General features: G+C 38.2%; 1 protein-coding gene across 1 annotated transcript in view; it reads left to right on the forward strand.

Annotated features, from left to right (window-relative positions):
• Nucleotides 1-18,636, forward strand: part of GABRB3 (gamma-aminobutyric acid type A receptor subunit beta3) — a 112,714-nt gene extending 94,078 nt beyond the window's left edge. The window contains exons 7-9 of the mRNA XM_010727547.3: nucleotides 588-740; nucleotides 5,249-5,493; nucleotides 15,018-18,636. Coding sequence (XP_010725849.1) covers nucleotides 588-740; nucleotides 5,249-5,493; nucleotides 15,018-15,368 — 749 coding nt within the window. The 3' untranslated portion in view covers nucleotides 15,369-18,636. The remainder of the gene's footprint in view (nucleotides 1-587; nucleotides 741-5,248; nucleotides 5,494-15,017) is intronic.
• The last annotated feature ends 2,954 nt before the right edge of the window (nucleotides 18,637-21,590 follow it).

Raw genomic sequence — 21,590 nt, forward strand, 5'->3', positions numbered from 1 at the left:
TATGTGAATCCTGTGTATATTATGTACATATACCTATGTATTCTTCAATTTTTTTATTAAAATATTTTTTGAAGAAAAATTCTGTTCAGCCTTAGTTGATTTGAGAGACCTTTGGAGGTGATCTGAAGGTTTTCATTCACTTGGATTCATTATATTTTCCACACTACAGGTAGCATGTTTCTCATAGTTCAGATGTAATTAAGGGGTACGATATCAAGAACAAGTCTTCCACGTAAATACCAAGCTATGCACATTTAAGACTTGAAACTGAATAGTTAGATAAGCATTTTATATGGCGACCTAAGCATCTGTCTTTGAAAACTTACCAGTGCTTATCCATCTGTTCAGTAATTTAGAATAACTTACTCTCTTTTCTTCCCAAATACAAATTGCTTGATATCACTATATTCTCTGCAAGTTTTCTTTTAATACCAACCAGTAATACAGTGAAGGCATTTTCCCTACTGTTCTGCAGATGTCATAGTACCCCATAAAATGTGCATGCTTTAGTTTCTACGGAAACTGAAGTATCTGCAAGTGTCTTTGCTTCAGCATAAATAACACTGTTTTTCCTTCCTTTCTCTTAGGTGCCTATCCAAGACTCTCACTAAGCTTCAGGTTGAAGAGAAATATTGGATACTTTATTCTTCAAACCTACATGCCCTCCATACTGATTACCATTTTATCATGGGTGTCATTCTGGATCAATTATGATGCATCAGCAGCAAGAGTTGCCCTTGGTATGTGCTGAGATTGAGTGGGATATTAAAATGTCAGACTGAATGTAGCCTTTGGAAGTTGTTAAAGACTGCAACATGTTGTCAGTGTTTTGATATTCCAAAATCATTTACGTCAAAATCATGTCATTCAGTATTGCCTCAAAAGTGATAAGTTTTCCCCTGCATGCAAGAATGTATCTACCATTAAATCTCTGACATGAGCTGCTCATATGGATCCCAGACTTGTTTTCATCAAATTTAATGTTGTTGTCAGTAACTTTAGCAAGGGGACCAGCTCCAGAATCATATGCTAAGGGCTTCAGCGTGGGCTTTTAGTCCAGGCCAGTGTGGGAAGACAAGTGTAGCTCCAAGCCTCCACCTGAGGTCCTGAGTGCTTTAACTGATAGTGGCAGGAAGGGACCTCAAGAACCATGTGCTAGTTCAGAGCACAGGGACACATCAGCTATGGACCATGACGTTCTGTCTCACCCTCAGAATGCAGAGCGCACTGAGTGCATTTTTATGACAGCTTATAGTGCCATTTACCTCATGGCAGAAAAACATGGATTTAGCACAGGGTGATGATCCTAGTCCAAGACCTTTTGTGATACAAGTATCCTGTAGATAAGGGTGGCTATTTTCAAAATACTTCACGTGAAGTATTTCATCTGTTACAAAAACATACTCACAGATAACTATAGACAAGAAAGATGAAATGGATCCATAAATAATCCTTATGATAACTCCTGCATCTTGTCTCAAATTCTGTCTTCAACTCTGTTTTCCACTGGCATATGCATTCTTATTCAAAACCTTACTCTAAGCCCATGCTACATAACTTCTCCTGTACTATCTTCTCTTCTTAAAACTGGAGCATATTCCTTAGCTCCTTTATTTTCTTATATACCACAGCAAACCAATACTCCAAGACATATCCATAGGATACCTTGTCTCTGTATACTTTACCACGCAATATGTAATATACAGAAGGAGGGCAGCTGCAGTTATACCCATGTATATGTATCTCATATGACTTCCTAGCATCTGAACTTTTATGACTGAAAATGTGTTATACTAGCTGCAGTTACTCTATAGGTACAGTAATTCTACATATTAAGTGGATTAGTTGGTGAATACGTGTGTAGTATGTAGTATACACGACAGAGTCTGGCATTACCACTGAAGAGCCAATGTGTGTTCAGCATATTGCTGCTAAATAGTAGCTTCATGGGAGATGGAGTGTGGGGTCCAAACAGCTCTGTTGTATTCATAAATGAACAATTGATACCAAAGATCTACCCTTGAGACATCATGACAGAATTAGGAAAACACTTGAATACATCAGTCAGCATCTGGATTTTAAATGCTGGCCAGAACTGCAATGGTTAGACAAATGGTTAGACAGAAGTTACCAAAACCAATGACATTCCATTTTTTCTATAACAGGTTTACACATTTTTTTTCCTCATATAAGGGAAAAGACAGTCTCATGTGGTCTATTTGTCTCTAGCACAAGAGGCCCTGCTTCAACAAGTAATATACTGTGATAACAGAAATATTTCAACAAAAGTCAGAGAATACATTCAAAACAGCTCAAGAGCTCAGGTGTTCTATTTCCAAATGATAGAAAGTAATTTTGAGAAAATGACAATCCATCTAATAGGTTTTTCTCAGAACACAATTAGTGCCTTGATGATTATATCTTGTATCATCTGATATTTGTATAATAAAGTTCAGTACCATGGGCCTAATCCTTTGTTCTTTTGTGTAACCACTTCATGAGCTTGAAGCTGAGAAGAAATTATATTGAAGTTTAAAGGCAGTGTTTGCACCTTTGGACATACATAACTTTGTTCAGTACTGAATCAAGAAGTTCCTCAACAAAGAAACCCAGGCACAGAAGAAAGAGTAGTTCATTCCACAGACTATGGGCAATAGACACTGCAAATAGAGGCTGATCCCAGGCTAATCTCAAGAGCTATATTCAAAGCCATCAAATCTGGGACACTGCTGCTCAAAACTCTGAGTTGTTGCTACTTAGCCATAGAAGTTCCTGAATTAATTCCTCTGAATGAAGTCAAAATCTTAGAGTTCTCTCTTGACAAAGGCTGTAATCACACGATTGTCTTATTTGGGTAGGTGAGTTTCAGCTGCTCCTCCTCCAGCTGTGTTTTAAAGTAAATTATTGATCTTCAGAAGGGGGATTTTGACATGACAATTGGTATTGCCTGCAGGGTGCCAGGATGTTATCCCAGGAGATGTATTTCCTTTAAATTAGTGGTGACCCCCTTCTATTCAGTGCGTTTAATCTTCTGGCTCTCTCAAAGAACTTCTAAAACTCTCCATGTGGTGGTTAAGGAATTATTTCTGCAATCTAGACAACAGCTGGGAACAGACACTAAAAATGTGGGTATTAATTACTCATCTGTGTGTGCTTCTGAGTTGCTTGTTGATCAAGGCTTTGGTAAACATTTGTGAGATGACATGCAATGTCAAGAGTGTATTAAAAGAGGAATTTGTGGGATTTCTGATAAAAGATCCAGTTTTATCTCAGGTAATTTTCAGAATCCTTATAGGAAGCAATTGCATGTAATCCTACAAGGGAAGAAGGTAATTCAGGCTGAGCAATCCCTTGGGCTGCAAATATGTGATAGTGTTTGCAGCCATCCTCTAGACTTCTCACTCATTCCATGTGCTGACAATGAGGTTTTCCACAGACCTTGGTAAAATTTCTTCAAAAATAATCCCAATGTATCAGTTTTTATTCTACTGTGAGTAAAATTTTTAAAATAAGCGTGGGCTGCAAATCACAGAATTAATCAATCATAGAGTGGTTTGGGTAAGAAGGGACCTCAATACCTATCCAGTTCCAACCACTTGCTGTGGGCAGGGGCACATCCAGGTTGCCTGGTCTTGAACACTTCCAGGTTTGAAGCATCTACAACCTCCCTGGGCAGCCTTTGTCAGTGCCTCACCACCCTCTGAGTGAAAAATTTTGTCCTAATATCTACACTAAATCTCTCCCCTTTTAACTTAAAACTTGACCCCTTTGGCCTGTCATTATTGGACCACATAAGAAGTCAGTCTTCCTCCTGCTTGTAAGCTCCCTTTATCCACTGCATTTCAAGCAATAAAGCATCTGATATCAAAACAAACTTTTTTCACAGTTTAGAGGAAAATGTGCATGATGCTAACCTACTAAATATAAAAAATATCTGTTATAGAACCTCATAGGTTACTGCAATTCCTTGGGGTAACACTGCTTACATCAACAGCTTGATTTTGAGTTATATTTATCTTATTTATATTTGTCTTTATTTCTGTCTCTTCTGGTAAAAGAAACTGTGATTTGTAATATGCCAGTATCTTTGTTGTTGTTTATTTTTGTTCTGCCAGCATTTTATTGACTAGTTAAAAACTAAAGGAATAATTATAAAATCAGAAAAAAATAGTAAAGGAGGGGGACCTATTAAAATGGTTTGCCTCTTCTATCTAAAAATCAGATATTCTAAAAATCAGTGTTTTCAGCCTTCTGTGATTTTTGATTCCCATAAAATTTCCAGATACAGAACCTGCAATTTCTTGAGAATTTGAGCAGACGAACAATAATTTGCTGTTCTTACCAGGCTTTCAAAACAGTGCTCTGGTGATATATTTCAGATGCTATGTCCATCCTCAAATAAATGAGGATTTGACATACCTAATAGATCTTTTGGATACTTCGTTTATGTCCAGTAGATCACTATAAAAATGCTTCTCTCCCTTCTTGGCTTTTTCTTTCCTCAAATCTATGTACCTGTCTCTCTCACTGTTCATCTCATTTCTGTCTAGCCATGTAGAAATTAGACTACTGATCTAAACTAGGGCTCTCAAATTCCTCTTCAATTAGACTACATTGTCTAATACTGAAATAGGTGTCTAAAGTAGATGGGATGAACTGCTCTAGGGCGATGCCTTTCTCTCTCTGTCTACTCCAGAGGGACCCTACAGGGCTAACTTCAACCAACTGCTTAACTCTTGGAAATTCAATTCTAGATGATAAATGTCTTTACAGTCCCTCTGCCTTAATTTTTTCACATGGTTTTGTCTATCCAGATCCCTAATTAGTTCCGTTATTGCTTTAAAAAATTGTCTCTGTGGTGTTTGTGGCTAATGCAGAGCTGGAAGAGCACACATTTTAGTGCTTTCCAGAATGTTTCCCTCCTGTTGGAGGTCAATTTGTTCATCCCAGAGATATTCTCAGTACAGCTACAGTGGCTTTTCTGAAGCTACATTAATTCACTGTGGTGGCAACAGGGACCCTTGTTGATTATTTCCCCTAGCTGTAGAAGGAAATGTTGTAACAGAAGAGTAATGCATCAAGCTTTAATTTTGCTTTTATTTGTAGTGTTGTCACCTGAGAGACTGCTTTCACGAATTTTTAAGCTTCTTCGCACTGACAAGGGAAATTTGCCAAAAAGAAAAACAAAATTGAAGCATTATCCACTTAGGATATGTAAAACATGTGCTCTTTTACTTTTTTTGTTTAGGAATTACAACTGTGCTGACTATGACAACAATCAACACACATCTGCGAGAGACTTTGCCTAAAATTCCCTATGTTAAAGCCATTGACATGTATCTTATGGGCTGCTTTGTATTCGTCTTCTTGGCCTTACTTGAATATGCCTTTGTCAACTACATTTTCTTCGGAAAAGGCCCTCAAAGGCAGAAGAAACTTGCGGAAAAAACAGCAAAGGCAAACAACGATCGCTCAAGGTTTGAAGGCAGCCGGGTAGGATTCTTTATATATAGTCTCTTCTTTCCTTTATTACAAATGCTAACTGTACGGAATAAACAAAAAAAATCTGTGTAAAAACATAACCAATCACATCTCCTTTTTGTGGTCAAACTTCAGTATTTTTGTATTCAATTACCTACAAAGAGGAATTTAAGCATGGAGAAATCTGAGTATGATCTGTATGACAAGAAACTGTAAGAAGAAAACAATACTACTGCAGCTAGTTTGAAACAAAAGGCCCAGACCTACAAAAGCCCTTATATGCTTAAATCAAGTACAGTTTAATTTGTATTCATGCAAGGGAATCTGGCATCTGAGCATACTTTTTCTCACTTCCTTTCAAGCAGATGCATTTAGAACGGGCGTAAGCAGATAAAGGATTAGTTCTGCTCATGCTAACTAATTGGTCAGCAGAGTTGAAATGCTGTGTGTGTGGCACAATCACCTACTGCTAGCAAAGGCCAGCAGAAAATTATGCTTCCCAGAGAAACTTTCAGATGGCTTTCTAAATCATAGTATTGCTATGGTCAGTGCCGATTACACTCCATCCTATTTCCTTCCCTTAAGTATTACTTTGTGCAAAAAATATCCCTTCTGCTCATTTGAAATAAAAAGTCAAGATATCCAGCACTATATGATATTAGCAAACTATGTCAGTTTCAATAGAACATATTATTTTGGCTAAAATGCTCCCGATGAGGCTTTTTCATTCAGTTCAGTTGAGTAAGACCATAGTTTACTTTTTCTATTAGCTATAGATTAGAAGAGTTCACTGTGACAAAAATACTACCTATTTATTAAACACTGGTATCATAAAGTCATTTCAAGCTGTATTTTATTATTCTGGTGATCCTGTCTGCCATAATAACTGTAATGCAGAACTCCACATAATTATTGGCATTCATATATGTGAAATAGTTTTTGAAGCAATAAATTCTTTTTTGTCCATTCTATTATGGAACCAAGATCTCATCACAGTTGGCAGCATTGCCTAGGACTAAGCTAGCAGGAAGACTGAATTCCATTTTCTGGAAAAATAAGTAGTGATAATAAGAAAGCAAATTGAAGAAAAAAAGAATATCACAACTGAAAGCAATAGAGGAGATTTTAGCTGCAAGCAGGTAATGCATATATATGCCCTAAGCTTCTGTTTTCCCAATGAAAACCATCTAGTGAATGTCATCCATTTAAATGATTTATAGAATTCATTAGTTACTCAATACCATCCAATGCCTGACTGTTCTTCAATAAAGAGTTCAATTAGTCTGTATTGTCAGAAGTAGTCTAAGTTCCTTAATGAATGAAAAGGTGTTATTTTAATACCCACATCACATCATTTTTATATAGCAGACCTGGTTATACCTTACGCATCAACCTTTCTATCTCACTTTTAACTTAGGACCTTTTCTTTTCTTTCTGGACCATCCTAAGCATCCTAAGTTCTGACTTTTCTGCTGGTTTAATATTGGCCAAGCATGAACTGGACATAAGACATGAGCAGCATGACAGAACTGCAAGAGCAGTATGCTACTTTGTCACTTGGAATTCCAAATGTGAAAGGGAAATCTGTATGCTTCTACTTCGTACTGTCTGTGAATATTTGCTATTTAAACACATCTATGATGAATAATGAAGTGTGGTCAGCGTCAGTTGGTGAAGTCAACAGAGCTTTACTGCAGTTGCTGGATTCAGTGTCTTAAGAGAAGTAGTGCCATTGTATGACCAGAAATTACATTAAATAGAGCTGATCAGAAGTCTTCCTTTTGAGCAAGAAATAGATGGAAAATGCACATTCAGCAAATGTAGAATGTCTTCTCCTAATTTCTCATTTGATAAAACACTAGCAAATCCAAGGCAGAAGAGATTGTTCAGAGCAGACCAGAGATCTTTTGCGATGTGCAGCTCAGGGAAAATACATATCGAACAAAGATTACCAGGATTGTCAGAGATCACAACCCTGAAGCAGCAACACACCTTCCACAGTTCTGGATTATGCCCACTGTATACTATCCTGTATAGGCATCCGACAATGTAGGCAAGACAGGTGGTCCTGCTGGAGTTTGCCAAGGAAGACTACCTGAAAGCTTTGCAAACTCTTCAAGGGGCACTGAAGAGGCATTGAGTTCAGACATCAAATTCAGTGAGTCTTGAAAATTGGTGAATGTGATGGAAATAATGGCTACTTGGCACTTACTTGCTTCTTGCTTTATAGCTGGGCTGGATGTCCTGGGAAGGGCTCAACTGTCAGCACCTTTTATCACAACCCTTACTATTTGGTGACTACAAAATGTGTGAACAGAGGTCAAAAAGGTTTTAGATATAAAACTAGAAAAATACATTACTTTTAGTTTGTCTCTAAGACTACCACTGTGTGTTGATCTCTCTGTTTTGGTTTAGTCATTGAATTTGCTTGTAATGAACCATATGCATGAGCTCTCTGCCATTGATTTAGAGTCCTAGGTCAGGGCACTTGGGAAAAAACAAACAAACAAACACAGAAATAAACAAATTCAGTAGTAGACTTCTGAAAACTCTTTCTTGGAAACCTCAGTCAATTGGTTCATATATAAGAACAAGCTCTAGGAAGAACTGGGTCTTGATTTTTCATAAAAGCTCCTTCTGCCTATGGTATCAGTGCGTAAATTAAAGTCTTCTGTTTGTGAAAAAATTGACAGCAAAGAATGGGTGGCCTGTAAAAACAGGCAGCCTGTTTTCCTTTGAAAATTGATCACTATTGTTATGGATCAATTCTGTTTCTCTTGTTTCTGTTGGCAGATTCTGGCTTCATTTGTAGCTGTCTGTGCATTTTCAGTTTTACTACGTAAGTTGTTTATTTTAAATAAGGCTCAGATACAGCCTAATTTACAACTAAATCAGCATGAGTTAGCTCTAAGGCAATCCAGTTCTCACTTTTTGTTCTCTCTTGTGATAGAGGCCATTGGCATAATCAGCTGGTGATCATGTGTTTTGGACATTGCTCCTTCTGGGCCAATCCATACAGGTTATGATTTGTTACAGTCCCCTGCTAAAAATACTTTTTCTTAGCTCATGCTGTGGCAATTTATGTTTTCAGTTTGGTGGGACCAAAAGTTCATCCTCGGGGTATCAATCAGGATGGTAGCTATCACACAAGCTCATTCAAGCTTCAACCCCCTGTGGCTCTCAGACATATGGGAATAGCTTCCTTTGAACAAAATAATACAAAACCCTTTGTAAAAAGGCCCTTCTAGCCAGCAGTTGCTGCATGGCTTTTTAGCTCCAGAGGTTTCTAGTTCAGACTCTGATTGTTGGCCAAGGCAACACTGCCCACCAGCCACTATTGAGTATGGAGACCACTTTACATCTACTTATTGCTTTTAAAGCATCATGAATGGTAGCAACTGTTCTCACAAGTGGGATTTTCTTCTTAGAATGAGTGTCTTGGCTCCTATGGTAGAATTATCACTCAGTCTAAATTGGGAAATATGAGAATAGCAAAACTGGCAGTATTCTCCTGTGCATCTTCATCTTTTCTGGATGTTTTTTTTTTGGTGCTATTTTGAAGAGTGGGATATTTCTGAAGCGTGTGATGAGTAGGTGCCAAGTTTTGAAAAATATGTCTCAAGGGTGAGAAACACAGTTCCTGTGAGAGCAGCCCTAGTTCTGTAGTGTTTATGACATTCGTTGTGCACTGAGGGATCGTGTGTGTACAAACTTAGTTCAAATACAACAAGGATGGCTGTCAAACTCCATCCTTACCTGATTATCAGTAATATTGGGGTGCAACTTTCTAACTTTCTTTATTCTTCATACTTTCTTTTATTTTCAAGATCTTTCCATCTTCCCAGTTCTGCTGGCTACCCTAGTTTCATCTACTATGTTGACAGCAACTTAACTGTCTCTTTCATTTATTTTGATCCTCTTAATTAATATAAGCAATTTTATTAAAGTAGTAAGGTATCAACTTTTAGACTCAGTGAGAATACTCAACAATATCATTTTTAATGTGCTTGCAGTTTAAATTATTTTTTAAATGTCTCAGGCATAATGTAGTCAATCAGTGTTGCTTCAAGCACAAATAGCACTCAAGACCTGGTCTCTGACATGTTAGAAAGTTGTTCACACATAAGTAAAGAAGTTGAAAGCTGTAGTGTACCCCTCGTGCTTTCATCAGGCAGACCAGGTGACAGTCAGGTAGCTAGATTACAATGACTACCAAAGGTAATTTCTATTTTATAGTTTTAAGAGGAGATCTATTTTGTGGGGTAATGTTATTGAATAGTAATTTTGATGTAAAATAGCGCGAGACTAATAAAGAGACAGCTTTTCTTCCTGTTATTTAAACCTGCTATTTGCATTTATATTACTTCATATAATGGAAAATATTTACACGGTATTTAAAAATCTGGGATTGATGAACTCCTAAACGTACCTATGGGTTTTAAGCAAAATGCTTCCACTGTTTATTTTCTGTAGTAGAGTGAAAGACTTATGAGGAAGAACAGGAGGAGTAAAGTACTACTTAAAATTTATGGAATATTAAACAGAGAACGAAATGAACCCAAAGTAATTCAGACACGGTCTCACAGTAAATCAAGCTGTTTCGTAGTTTCCTGACCCTAGTCAAGTGTTTTCAAACTGACATTAAAACTGAAGTTTTCCAACAATCTTAATTAGAGGAAAATATTTAATAGCAGCTCTTTTCATTCATCTATTTAAAAACGTAATATTTAACATCTAAACAAGCCAGTATGTTGTTGCCTAGAGTTAAGAAGTAAATGGTGAAGTTTCCTGGTATGAAAGAAGTTTCAAATCTATGATGTACTGTTCTAGTTGAGCCTATTGGTGAAGCAGAGTTCATGCAAGAGTAAGACCACGGTTTCTTTGTGAGCCGTCTGCTAATTTTCCTCTTTTAACTTCAGTTACTTCATTCTTGTGTGATGATATATGGCTGTTAGAGTTTTTAGATTTTCTTAATTTGCTGTGTAATATGTTTAGTTTAATCTTAGGACCATATAATCATTAAGATTGGAAAAGACCTCTCAGATCACCCAGTCCAACCATCAGCCCACTCGCACCATGCCCACTGCCCACGTCCCTCAGTGCCACATCCACACGGTTTTTGAACACCTCCAGGGATGGTGACTGCACCACCTCCCTGGGCAGCCTGTGCCACTGCCTCGCTGCTCTTCATGAGAAGAAATTTTTCCTAATATCCAACCTGAACCTTCCCTGATGCAGCTTGAGGCCATTAACTCTCGTCTTGTCACTGGTTACATGGGTGAAGAGGCCTACTGCCACATTGCTAAGAAACGGTGAACCTACAAAAATGAATCTGTTTTTCATTGTATGGTATGTCTCACTGCATTTCATGTTTCTCAGCTTCCAAATGAAGTTATGTGAGTGCCATTCACCTTCTGGTGCAGGAGCTGTAATTGTTCAAAGGTGGGAGGAATGGTGTTTAATTTAATAAGAGCATCAGTTTTGCATATTTATATCCATGCTTATTCAGTAGGGAATTGGTTAATGATTTGGCACTCATCTGTTTTTGTCTACTTTTGTGGGCTCACTGGGAGACACTTAATGGAAACAACCAGCTCTGGGTTCTGTCAGGGAAGAGATGGGAATGCAAGAGTGCAGATGGGGAAATGGGGAATAAGTGGGTTCAGGCAGAAAAGAGATCATAGGAGACCCAAGGACTCCAGGGAGGACAAGAGAAATCTTTAGGTTAAAATAGGATCATAAGGAGCAAGAGAAATTGGCCAAATGTTGTCATCTCCACTTTGTAACGATATTCAAGAACAAAGCTTGTCTTTTTCGGAAAACACTTTGAGGAAAATTTCCAGTGCACATGCTGTGACAGTTCTGAGCAAGGCCATAAAATCTTGTAAGACTCGTAAGGAGTAAAACAGAGGTTTCATCAAAGATGTTGGTCTTGTTTGTCATGTGTAGTCTTGTCTGTAATCAGTTCAGCTGCTTTACATAATCTATATCTGTATCTAGAGTAATAGTTTTCTTTGAGCCACTGCGCCATACTCTTGTACACTCATGTGGGACTTTTCCTTACATGTATATTCAAACATGCCTGAGTCAACCTGCACAGGATAAGCCTGTCACTGTGCTTCTTAATTCCTTGAGAGTGTTTCTGTACATTTGTCAAAGTCATTTAAATCATTACTCAAATCACTCAGACGTCATGTTCACGTGCAAATACTTTTTAATGTGTTGCATATATTACGTGTTCCTACTTTGCAAAATCACCTTAAGATTGTCACAAAGTATTGGGATATGGTGCTGTAACTTTATTGAGAGTTTAAAGGTTTATCCAAAACCTCAGAGGAAATCAACACAGTTTGCAGGAATAGGTCTCAAGCATACCAGATTTCAGTTTCTGCACACCTCTCCATTTACTCCTTCCTTGAATTTGGCTTGCTAATCTCAGTCTATTAACAAAGAGATGCACTTCACAACGGTTTCCAAATATGGTTTTTGGACATTTTCAGAAAATATATGTTGTCCTGCAACTTTGTAGGGTGTAACTGTGTGTTCAAACAAAGCTTTTACGTCAACGTTGCTACTTTCCGGACCACCTTTCTGGTTTGATTTATAGATGCAGTGACTAACAGTGAAAAGTGGCAGTATCACTGGGAAATCAGAGACAGAAATTCCATTAGGGGTGCATGCAGGGTTGGCAGATAAGGTGAAACAGGCTATGCAGTGTAATGAAATAAGTGGAATCAAATTAATACTTTCCTTCTGTAGGAGAAGCCTGAAGATATACCCTCCCGAGTACAAGCTGACACTTCACTTAAAACAGGCCAGGTCTCAATGGAAAGACAAAGTACCTATGGACTGGATAATGTCTTCATATATGGAGGTGGCAGACAGAAAAGGGAACAGAGGCTGCAAAGAGAAGGCAGTACGTCCAGAGTAGGGCCCAGTAAAATGCTCCTTGCTGGGGCATTTCGAGGAAGTTGAAGGAACTTTATGTAATGTTTCTCAAAATCTGGGAGGAGATGGGAAAGGGTGTGGCACATACTTAGTAGAGGCTTGGATGAGAGATGTAATTTTAAGCTTTATAAGGAAGTTACAAATTGTAGGGATGTTTTGCACAGTGCTATTACAAATCCTGATCATAATTTGTACTGACTGTGGGGAGAAAAACAAACAATGCAATGCAAACTGAATCAGTGACTTTCAGAGACCACTCTAAGTAGTGATGGTGTCCATGGTTGTATTGTACAGCTGTGTATATTCCCCAGCTGCAGATCCTGCTCAATAGCATGTACTCATTTCTACAAACCTCAAGCTCATACTTTTCTACCCAGCAGGTTTCTGCCAGGGGAAAAATAAATTCTTAATCACCACTGAGGCTTCTGCACCTCATGGTTCTGTTTCACATTGTTTATTTTTATTTATAGGCACTCATCAGCATTATGCACTGTTGCCTACAACAGCAGGATGTGTTGAATATCTTAGGATTTTTTTTTTCTTCTTACCTATGTGTCGTTCATTGTATTATGTGTTCTTTTACCATTTGCAAGAAGCTTGTCAAAGTATTATTAGTATGTAAATATGACTATAAATACATTTCCCAGAGAAAACATAAGCTGTATATCTATAATTGATTAAAGAAATATCAATTTTCCAAAAAGTGAACAGGATTGTAAGAAGCTAAAAAACAGACACATAGCAAACGCATACTTTTATTGCATCACACAAAGCTTCCAGCAGACCTGGTATCGGATGGCTGTATGAACTTCAATAGTTCATGACTATACTGTGTTTTCTCAGCTGCTTTTACACTTATGTTTCCAGGATGAGATGTTTAGCTGTGCCACACTGTTCACTTAGCTAAATCAGGTGGCAATTTAGAAAAAGGTAGTAATGAACAAAATCACAGGCTGAATTGTAGTTGAATAAATTGTGAAAATAGGTCTGGAAATTATCCTGTGTATGCTACGTATAACAATTTCTTCTTGACTTGAGAGGGAAACTGCATTCATTTGAGCAGTCACACAAATGTTAACTAGTTCAAAATACCCAGGACAGAGCATTTATCTTACAGTGAGCAGTTTATTTACTTTCCCAAAAGCTGGTGGGAAGTTGGAGCTGACTCCTGCATCAGCTTTATTCTCTGCATATCCTCCAGCATGCAGGGCATGGGGCACAAAGGGTTGCAGTGACCCACCACTGTAGCAATCAAATGATGCCTGAGATGGCATCACTCAGGACTTTGTCAGTCCTGGGAAATTAAAGTTTTCTGGGCAGAGGGAGCTATACTCAACTCTGTTGTTACTTGGAGGGGGCTGCAGAATCAAGCCCAGAGTTTACTAAGGCCAAAAAAAGAATCAGAACCTCCTTCTCCTTCTTCAGAACCTTTTTCCTGTATTGGCATCACGTTCCTCAGCTGTGCTCAGCACTGTGCTCACCTTCTGGTGCAGATGGAGGCTAGAGAGAGGAGTGCTACTTGTTTCCTCAGTTTAGCAGTGTTATTCCTATTTAAGATCACTTACTTATCCAAGTAGAAAAAATATATAATTATGCATTGCCATCATTACAAAATCAGGAAAATGTACATGGAAGGAAAAGTTTAAGAGAAAAGCTGTAAAAAAGGTGTGTGAATCCAATATACAAGGAATTCAGCAGGATAGGGCTTATTGTGATTTCACCTGCACTTTTTTCTTTTTTTCTCAAGCCTGAATAGAATCACAGAATTGTGGAATCATAGAATGGGTTGAAAAGGACCACAATGATTGTCTAGTTTCAACCCCCTGCTATGTGCAGGGTCGCCAACCAGCAGACCAGGCTGCCCAGAGCCACATCCAGCCTGGCCTCGAATGTCTCCAGGGATGGGGCATGCACAGCCTCCTTGGGCAACCTGTTCCAGTGTGTTACCACCTCTGTGTGAAAAACTTCCTTCTAATATCTGACCTAAACCTCCCCTGTCTCACTTTAAGACCATTCCCCCTTTTCCTATCACTATCCACCCTCATAAACAGTTGTTCCCCTTCCTGTTCATACACTCCCTTCAATTACTGGAAGGCCCCAGTGAGGTCTCCCCGGAGCCTTCACTTCTCCAAGCTAAACAAGCCCAGTTCCTTCAACCTTTCTTCACTGGAGAGGTGCTCCTATGAAAAAAAAACAGCTTTTTTTAGTTGTAATTAATTTCCTGCTCTCACAGAGAGAGTTTCCCTCCTTTACCTTCTCTTCCCACTGCTAGCAATACAGAGATTTCACTGAAATACTTCATCCTTTAAAGCACAGCTAATTTAAATGAAGAGGAAAATGGTTGCTTCTGCCAAATATGCCTACTAAAAGTTGGTAATATGATATCCCTGTTTGTAACAGTGTCTAAGTACTTGTCTCAGTTTAAGCAGCTGAATATTCCGATCTTTTTTTCTAATATTACCACATGCTTAAAATGAGTATTGCTTTCTTAAAATACATATGATTTTGGAGATGTAAATACACCCACACTTTGCTGTTATACGTCAAAATCTTTTGAAACAATGCAAATTTCCACTTTTGTCCTGTAGGTGGACACCCATGGAAACATTCTGCTAACATCTCTTGAAATTCACAACGAGGTGGCAAGCAATGAGGTCACAACCAGCGTTACGGATGCCAGAAATTCAACGATATCCTTTGACAACTCAGGAATCCAGTACAGAAAACAAAGCTCACATCGCGAAAGCCTTGGAAGGCGTTCATCAGACAGAACAGGCTCCCACAGCAAGAGGGGCCATTTACGAAGAAGGTCTTCACAACTGAAGATAAAAATTCCTGATCTAACAGATGTGAATGCCATCGACAGATGGTCAAGAATGGTGTTTCCATTCACATTTTCTCTTTTCAACTTAATTTACTGGCTATACTATGTTAACTGAGTGACTGAACTTTTTTAAAGGACTTCAATTATAACAAGTGAAGTACTACTTGCCTGCAGAGTTTATATATATTTATATGTAAAAATATATATATATATGAACTTTTACAATGTAGAGAATACTCATGTATGTGTGAATACATACAGCGAAAGATCGTGTGTATATATGAGCACACACTGAAGAGCAAAAGTATATGTATGCACACATACGTGTACGCATTCATTCTGAGGTTATGGACAATGTAACATAGAATGCACTTCCGAGGAACTTTTTAATTTGAAAGGCAAGTGTCGTCCAAAGCAAGCCTTGGGAACGTAAGTGTTGTATATTATCACTTCAAAACTTTGATGGTCATAGAAATTTTCAAACAGCTGTAATGGTGTATAAAGTCAGTATTTAGTAACATTGTTTGTAAATGCTGCCATACACACTAATCATAAGGTGATAGAGTTACACTGGTAAGTTTAAAGTAAGTCGTTTGTATTGCAGAACCATGAACAACAATTTCATCAAGCCAAACTTGTTTCTCTTTGCTAAAATTTCTTGGTTTTGTATGACCTAACACATTTTTCCCGCTCATGAATGGGCACTGTTTTTAATGGTCTCTTGCTTTCTCTTCTGCAGTAAGCAAGCTGATCATAGGAGCGTTGCTGTAGGTCTTTGGAGATGTATACATGTTCATAATATTTCAAACAAGCATTTTAAATGTCCATCAACAGTGAAAAGAATCTTTTGTAAGTACTGTAAATGTGCAGCACATTTTCCTCCCCTTGGACTGGTTCCAGCTGCCATGTCATTTTGAAAGAGAACAGCACATTTTTAGTGTAAAGTAGCTGAGATTTCAACTACTGTCAACGTGTTCTACATCTGCTGTAGATTTAAAGATTGTTATTCCAGTGAAAGCATAGAAGATGTCTCAGGTTATTTGCTACTTCAACATGAAACCACCTAGCTGTAGCATTTTTTAAATATGCATTCACATTATTTAACATTCTTATAACATTGTATGTTAATGTAAAATATATTTGCATAATATGCATATAAGTATATTTTCTCAATGTTTTTCTTTCCTGTGCTTGCTATTGTGACTGCATGCTATGTCATATTTTTGTTTCTGTGATGTTACAACTTTTTATTCTTTAGAATTGAGCAAATAGAGCACTTCTGATACTTTGATTCAGTAATGGAGTATTTTCATATTTTATTTATATACTTAAAGTATATACATGTACGCTTATGAAGCTCACGTCCTGCAGTCACAGATCACAAAAGACAGCAAGAAGTATGTTTTCTTTCAGGACTGTGTTCAGACTCACCTTTCATGCAAATGTGAGCACTTTGGTTTTCATTCACATTCATTCCCTAAGCAGGTTTCCAACTTTTTTCCGTCTAGTATATTGTAGTCATTCAAGGTATGCTGATTTCAGATCTGTAAACTTAATTTGTTACTTATTAGAGCAACCTTTCTAAAGAAAAGAAGATATATTTTTTGTAAGCAGCATTTCTATCATGTACATTCACAACTACCAACAGGTGCAGTAGAATAATTAGATTTAAAACAAGAATTTAGGCATGGCTATGCCTGTACTCCATATGCAGGATTCCTGGGGAAATCAATAGGAAATTATGTCAAAAAGAGAGCTTTGAATGTTAGCTAGGGACATCTATGGGAGAAAAATGTGGATATGCATCTACCAAGATAAAAGCACCAAGATGGGATGATGATGAGAAGGCCTTGGATTACCTATGAGTAGAGCACTCATGCTGCTGCCATGTACACTCTGTTGCTGTTTCCACCCTTGACTCTGCAACTGAGCTGAGAAACTTTGTTCTGGGCTGAACTGCAGCATAGGCAGTGTGCAAAGCCTGAGCTTCAGTCTCATCCTGGGGGCTGCTACTCACTGAACAGCAACATGCTCCTTCATCTGCCTTGAGGTAGAGCTGCAGTGTGATCCCCATTGCTTTGCCCTTGCCTGCATTGGTAGGCTGCAACATATTATGAGCTGTCTGATATTTCTTCCAACTGTGAAGGGATTGTAGAGCATGTTGTCATCATTATTGTCAAAGTAATAAAACAATTAGCACCTTCCCAAATACACATGTTGTAGATTCATTGATAATATCTCCCAAGTTCTTACCTTAATAGCAAAATGTAATTAAACAAAAAATACAATATTAATAAAACATAAAAATGGTAGGCTCTGCTTTGGAAAAGTTGCCCTAATGAAATATCTTTGAGCAAGTTTTTTGGTTAGTGCCCTAAACAACTATTTTGAAAAAAGGAATTCAAGAAGAGAGTAGTCCCACCCTCTCACTGTTTTTAATCACTGTTCTCTCCCTTGAGCTCCAGCTCCTAGAAATGCTCTGGTCAGCCAGGGCTCTGTCACAACTAGAAAAGAGCTTTTATTTGTGATGTGAATATGTGCTCCACATGCTGTAGAGGCTTCAGTCAGGATTTTTACATAGATGGACAAATTACTGACTGGTCTCAGATAAGAGGAAATGTGCTTTTTCAGCACCCTGCATGGGCAAGATAACTAAGTCTCTGAGTCTCCACCCCCTTGCACAACTGGAGAGCAGTGTATTACTGTAGCCCCCTTCAGGAAACAGTATTTTCCACCTTCCCTCTCATTGCAAAAAGTGAGCAGTTGCACATTTCAGATTTTCATGAGATTCCATATCCATCAGCCCAGCCAAGCTCCATGGGGCACAAGCAGCTTGGACTGTGAACAGACTGTAGTCTTTGTTGGACTTGAAAAAAGCCAGGAAATTCTCACTTAAGGTTAACACTTCATCCTTAACACGCATTTTTGTGCCTTTTTTGCCAATTCCCTTCTTCCAGTCCCAGCACCACTTCTTACACACAGACACACACACAGCCGTGTGTTAAGAACAGTGTTTGCCTTGACCTCACATTTTCTGGCTATTGTCACTTTATGCTAGCTACAGTGTATGACTTTAACCATAGGTGGCTTTAAGACTAAAAGATGATCATTCCAATCAAATTGCGCCAGAGAAATGTATTGCATAGCTAATTAACTCATTTCTAACTCACACTAACTATAACATTTACACATCATTTGTTTGTAAAAGGCAATGGAAAAAAAAAAAACAACTGGAACTATTTGTGTTGTAGCCCAGAGAGTCAATAAGCAGTAGAAATATTATGGTGATTTAACTCTAAGTTGATTTCATCCCATTGTAAAGATAAACTAAAATCCAGTCTTTTTTGCTTAAGGCACATCTATGTATTTTTGGTATTCTTCAGCAGTGGAAAAAAAAGAATAGTAAAATGGAATGATGAAGAGATGCTTTATGAAAATATTGATAAATGAATATTCATTTATTAAAAAGGATTTAAAATTAATCGCTTACTTTTTTTTTTCTGGGAATAGAGGGAGTATGATGACTGTGCTTGGCTAAATTTTAATGTTTAATTAGGTTTTAAATGTCATGCAACTGTTAAACTTACACAAATTTAAAGAAAAAATAGATGAATTTTTTTTTAAAAATTCACATACAATTAGAAGAAAAGAATTGCTGTGCTTTTGATTATGATATCACCTAGTGTTTTCTATGGTAGATTAAGGAAGAGGGGAAAACTACATCCATTGTAGTACATCAATTGACGAGCTGGCAAGATCTTTAATGGCAACCCAGCCTCTCCTCCACCTTCAGGTTTACTTGGTACGAGCAGAAAATTTGTCCTCTGCTTTACATGCAACCTCTACCTGCCCAGGAGAAAAAAGAAGACACCGGTGTCCTGTGTATTTGCTTCATTAATCAAGTCATTAATATTTCAAAAAGGAACCAAAAAATCTCCAGCTATGGGAACTGTATCAGGAACATTAATTGTGTTCCTCACACTTGTTACTGCTAGCTATTAGTAAGCTATTTTAGAGGGGTCAGGAAACAGGCAGATTCCAAGAGGGTTGAGTCATGTTGTTAGCAGTTCCCCAACCCCTTCCCTCAAAACAAAAATTCTGTGAAGAACCCTCTGAGGATGAATGGAGATTTGGAAAGCGTGTTTTTCTTAAACCTGATTGCCATGCTTTGCGTTTGAGCAAGCTGTCAGAAGCTTGCTTAAATTTCATAGTAGCTAATGGTACATGTCCCAACTTTTAAGCAGTAGGTGAAACATTCAGCACTACCAATTTGATCGCAAGGCCGTCGAAGTCAACTCCTTCTGACTTCAGCAACTTCCTGCTCAGTTCTAGCAACTCTTTCCAGATCACAAGTAACATCTATTTCAGTATGGTACATACTATAAAAGTTGAAAAAATTACTGATGTCCCGACCTTAGCTTTGTGATTGGGCTATCTGGGAAGTGATATACTTCATTCTGCATTTCAGAGCTGATGTACTGATAAGTGTTACCAATTAATATCAGTACTGATTGATGAGGTACCCCTTATTTAATTAAAGGACTTACTAGGTACGTTAGTCTGTTTTCTCCAAACAAATGTGGTAATTAATAATGCTATTTCCAAAGATGTTGGTTTCACAGGCAGAACTGTCACAACAGCAAGGACTACCTACTAATGGAAGAAGTGAGGCAGACTGCTGAAAATTAAACTAAAAGTGGAGAGAATCCCAAGGCTTCACTGATTCATTTGTTTTTTTCTTAATAACAAAGGCAGAAACTCTCACAAGTAGTGTCAAACACTCCTGCAAATACAGGGTCTGAGCTTTTCCAAAAAGATTTCAGATTCTGGGTGTTTCATTTCTGTGGTTCTCCTACTTGTGAGGCCATGATCTGTGTAATTAGACATACATCTTCCTCTGGCTTGTCGAGTCCTTCAGCAGCTTACCCTACACACCACATCACTTGCTATGCTTGAAAACTCAATCCACACAGGTGGAATATGCAGCGGTACAAGAAGAACAACTACTGTCCCTAAAATCAGCCATACAGTAACTGAAACTCAGGTAATGCTTAAGCAAGCATAATATTTCTGAAGGACAGTATGTTTGGACAGCTTACCTAACTTTTGCAAGGTACTGCTGCTAAATACATTTGTCCCACCAGTGCAGCCTAATTTAAATCAGTACAGTGTTTTCCTTTTTTTTTATTTTTTATTTTTTATTATTTTTTCTCCTCTTGAAAGCAGGAAAATACAGAAAGCAACTGCTCAGGGCAAGTTTTCACCTGGTCTCCCCTGACAGACTTCCTCAAAGCTGCTCAAGTCTCTGCCCTGAGTCCCCCTTTGGAGGCACTGATCTTTCTCCTTTGACTACAGAGGGAGCCTTAGGCTAAATGCTGTGAGTTATCCCCCAGCTTACCACCAGCACTTGGCTTCTTTCAGATGTTAATGCTCTCACAGCAAATATCTGGAGATAAAATAGCTATTATCCTAGCTGGCAGGAGGCACAGATGCAAACAGCATGTGTACTCAGTCTGTGATATATCACAGTAATCTTTAGGTTATCTGTTCTAATACGGTTTTTAAATGCATTTCGGTTTATACTCTAACCTTGGAGTTTGCGTTATTTTCTCCAGGTGCTGATGCTTTCTATATGCATGTACCTGGAATTCTGGGACAGAGCATAGGGATTTTTCTAAAGACTTTAAGTCAGTTGAACTCAAAACATCTGGGTATCTTCTCTTTCCTTCACCAGTATCAGAGATCACGGTTTGTATTGCCTTCGCACTGGGCTGACTGCACCTGCTGGAGTACCAGGAGCTCCAACCTGCAGCTGTGTGCTGCCAAGCGATGACTTGCTCAGCTGTACCCACAGACAAACCTGAAACACATTCTGCCTGTTATAAACTGTTTCCCTGATAAGATGCTGTATTAGTCTAACAACTAACTGCTGCTTCACACTCCCTCCGTCTAAGATGCCAGCACTGCCACTAGAGACCCCATCTTCCCATCTTTTGAAAAATAAGATAAAAAAGGGGAATTCACAGGCTGTTAGGCAATTAAGTATCTCCCTCCACACAACCGAGATCGAATTTTGCTGCAGGTTATACACTTGATCCACAGGGACAGAACTAATTTGGTACAGAATTCTTCCTGCCTAGGGCTACTTTTAAAACTTTGCAGTCCAAAACACCAGTAATGTAGGTACATGCAAAAGTATTTAAAATTGTCAGTGGTGAAATCTTTCTGGATTTGTTCTTCTGGGGATGTCTGATGCAAAATACATGAACAATTGAGGGAACAGGGACCAGCACACAGGAAAGATAGGTTGACAGTTGGACTAGGTGATCTTAGTTGT

This window comes from Meleagris gallopavo, chromosome 1 (assembly GCF_905368555.1).
Source record: "Meleagris gallopavo chromosome 1, MGAL_WU_HG_1.1, whole genome shotgun sequence".
Classification (NCBI taxonomy): Eukaryota; Metazoa; Chordata; class Aves; order Galliformes; family Phasianidae; genus Meleagris; species Meleagris gallopavo.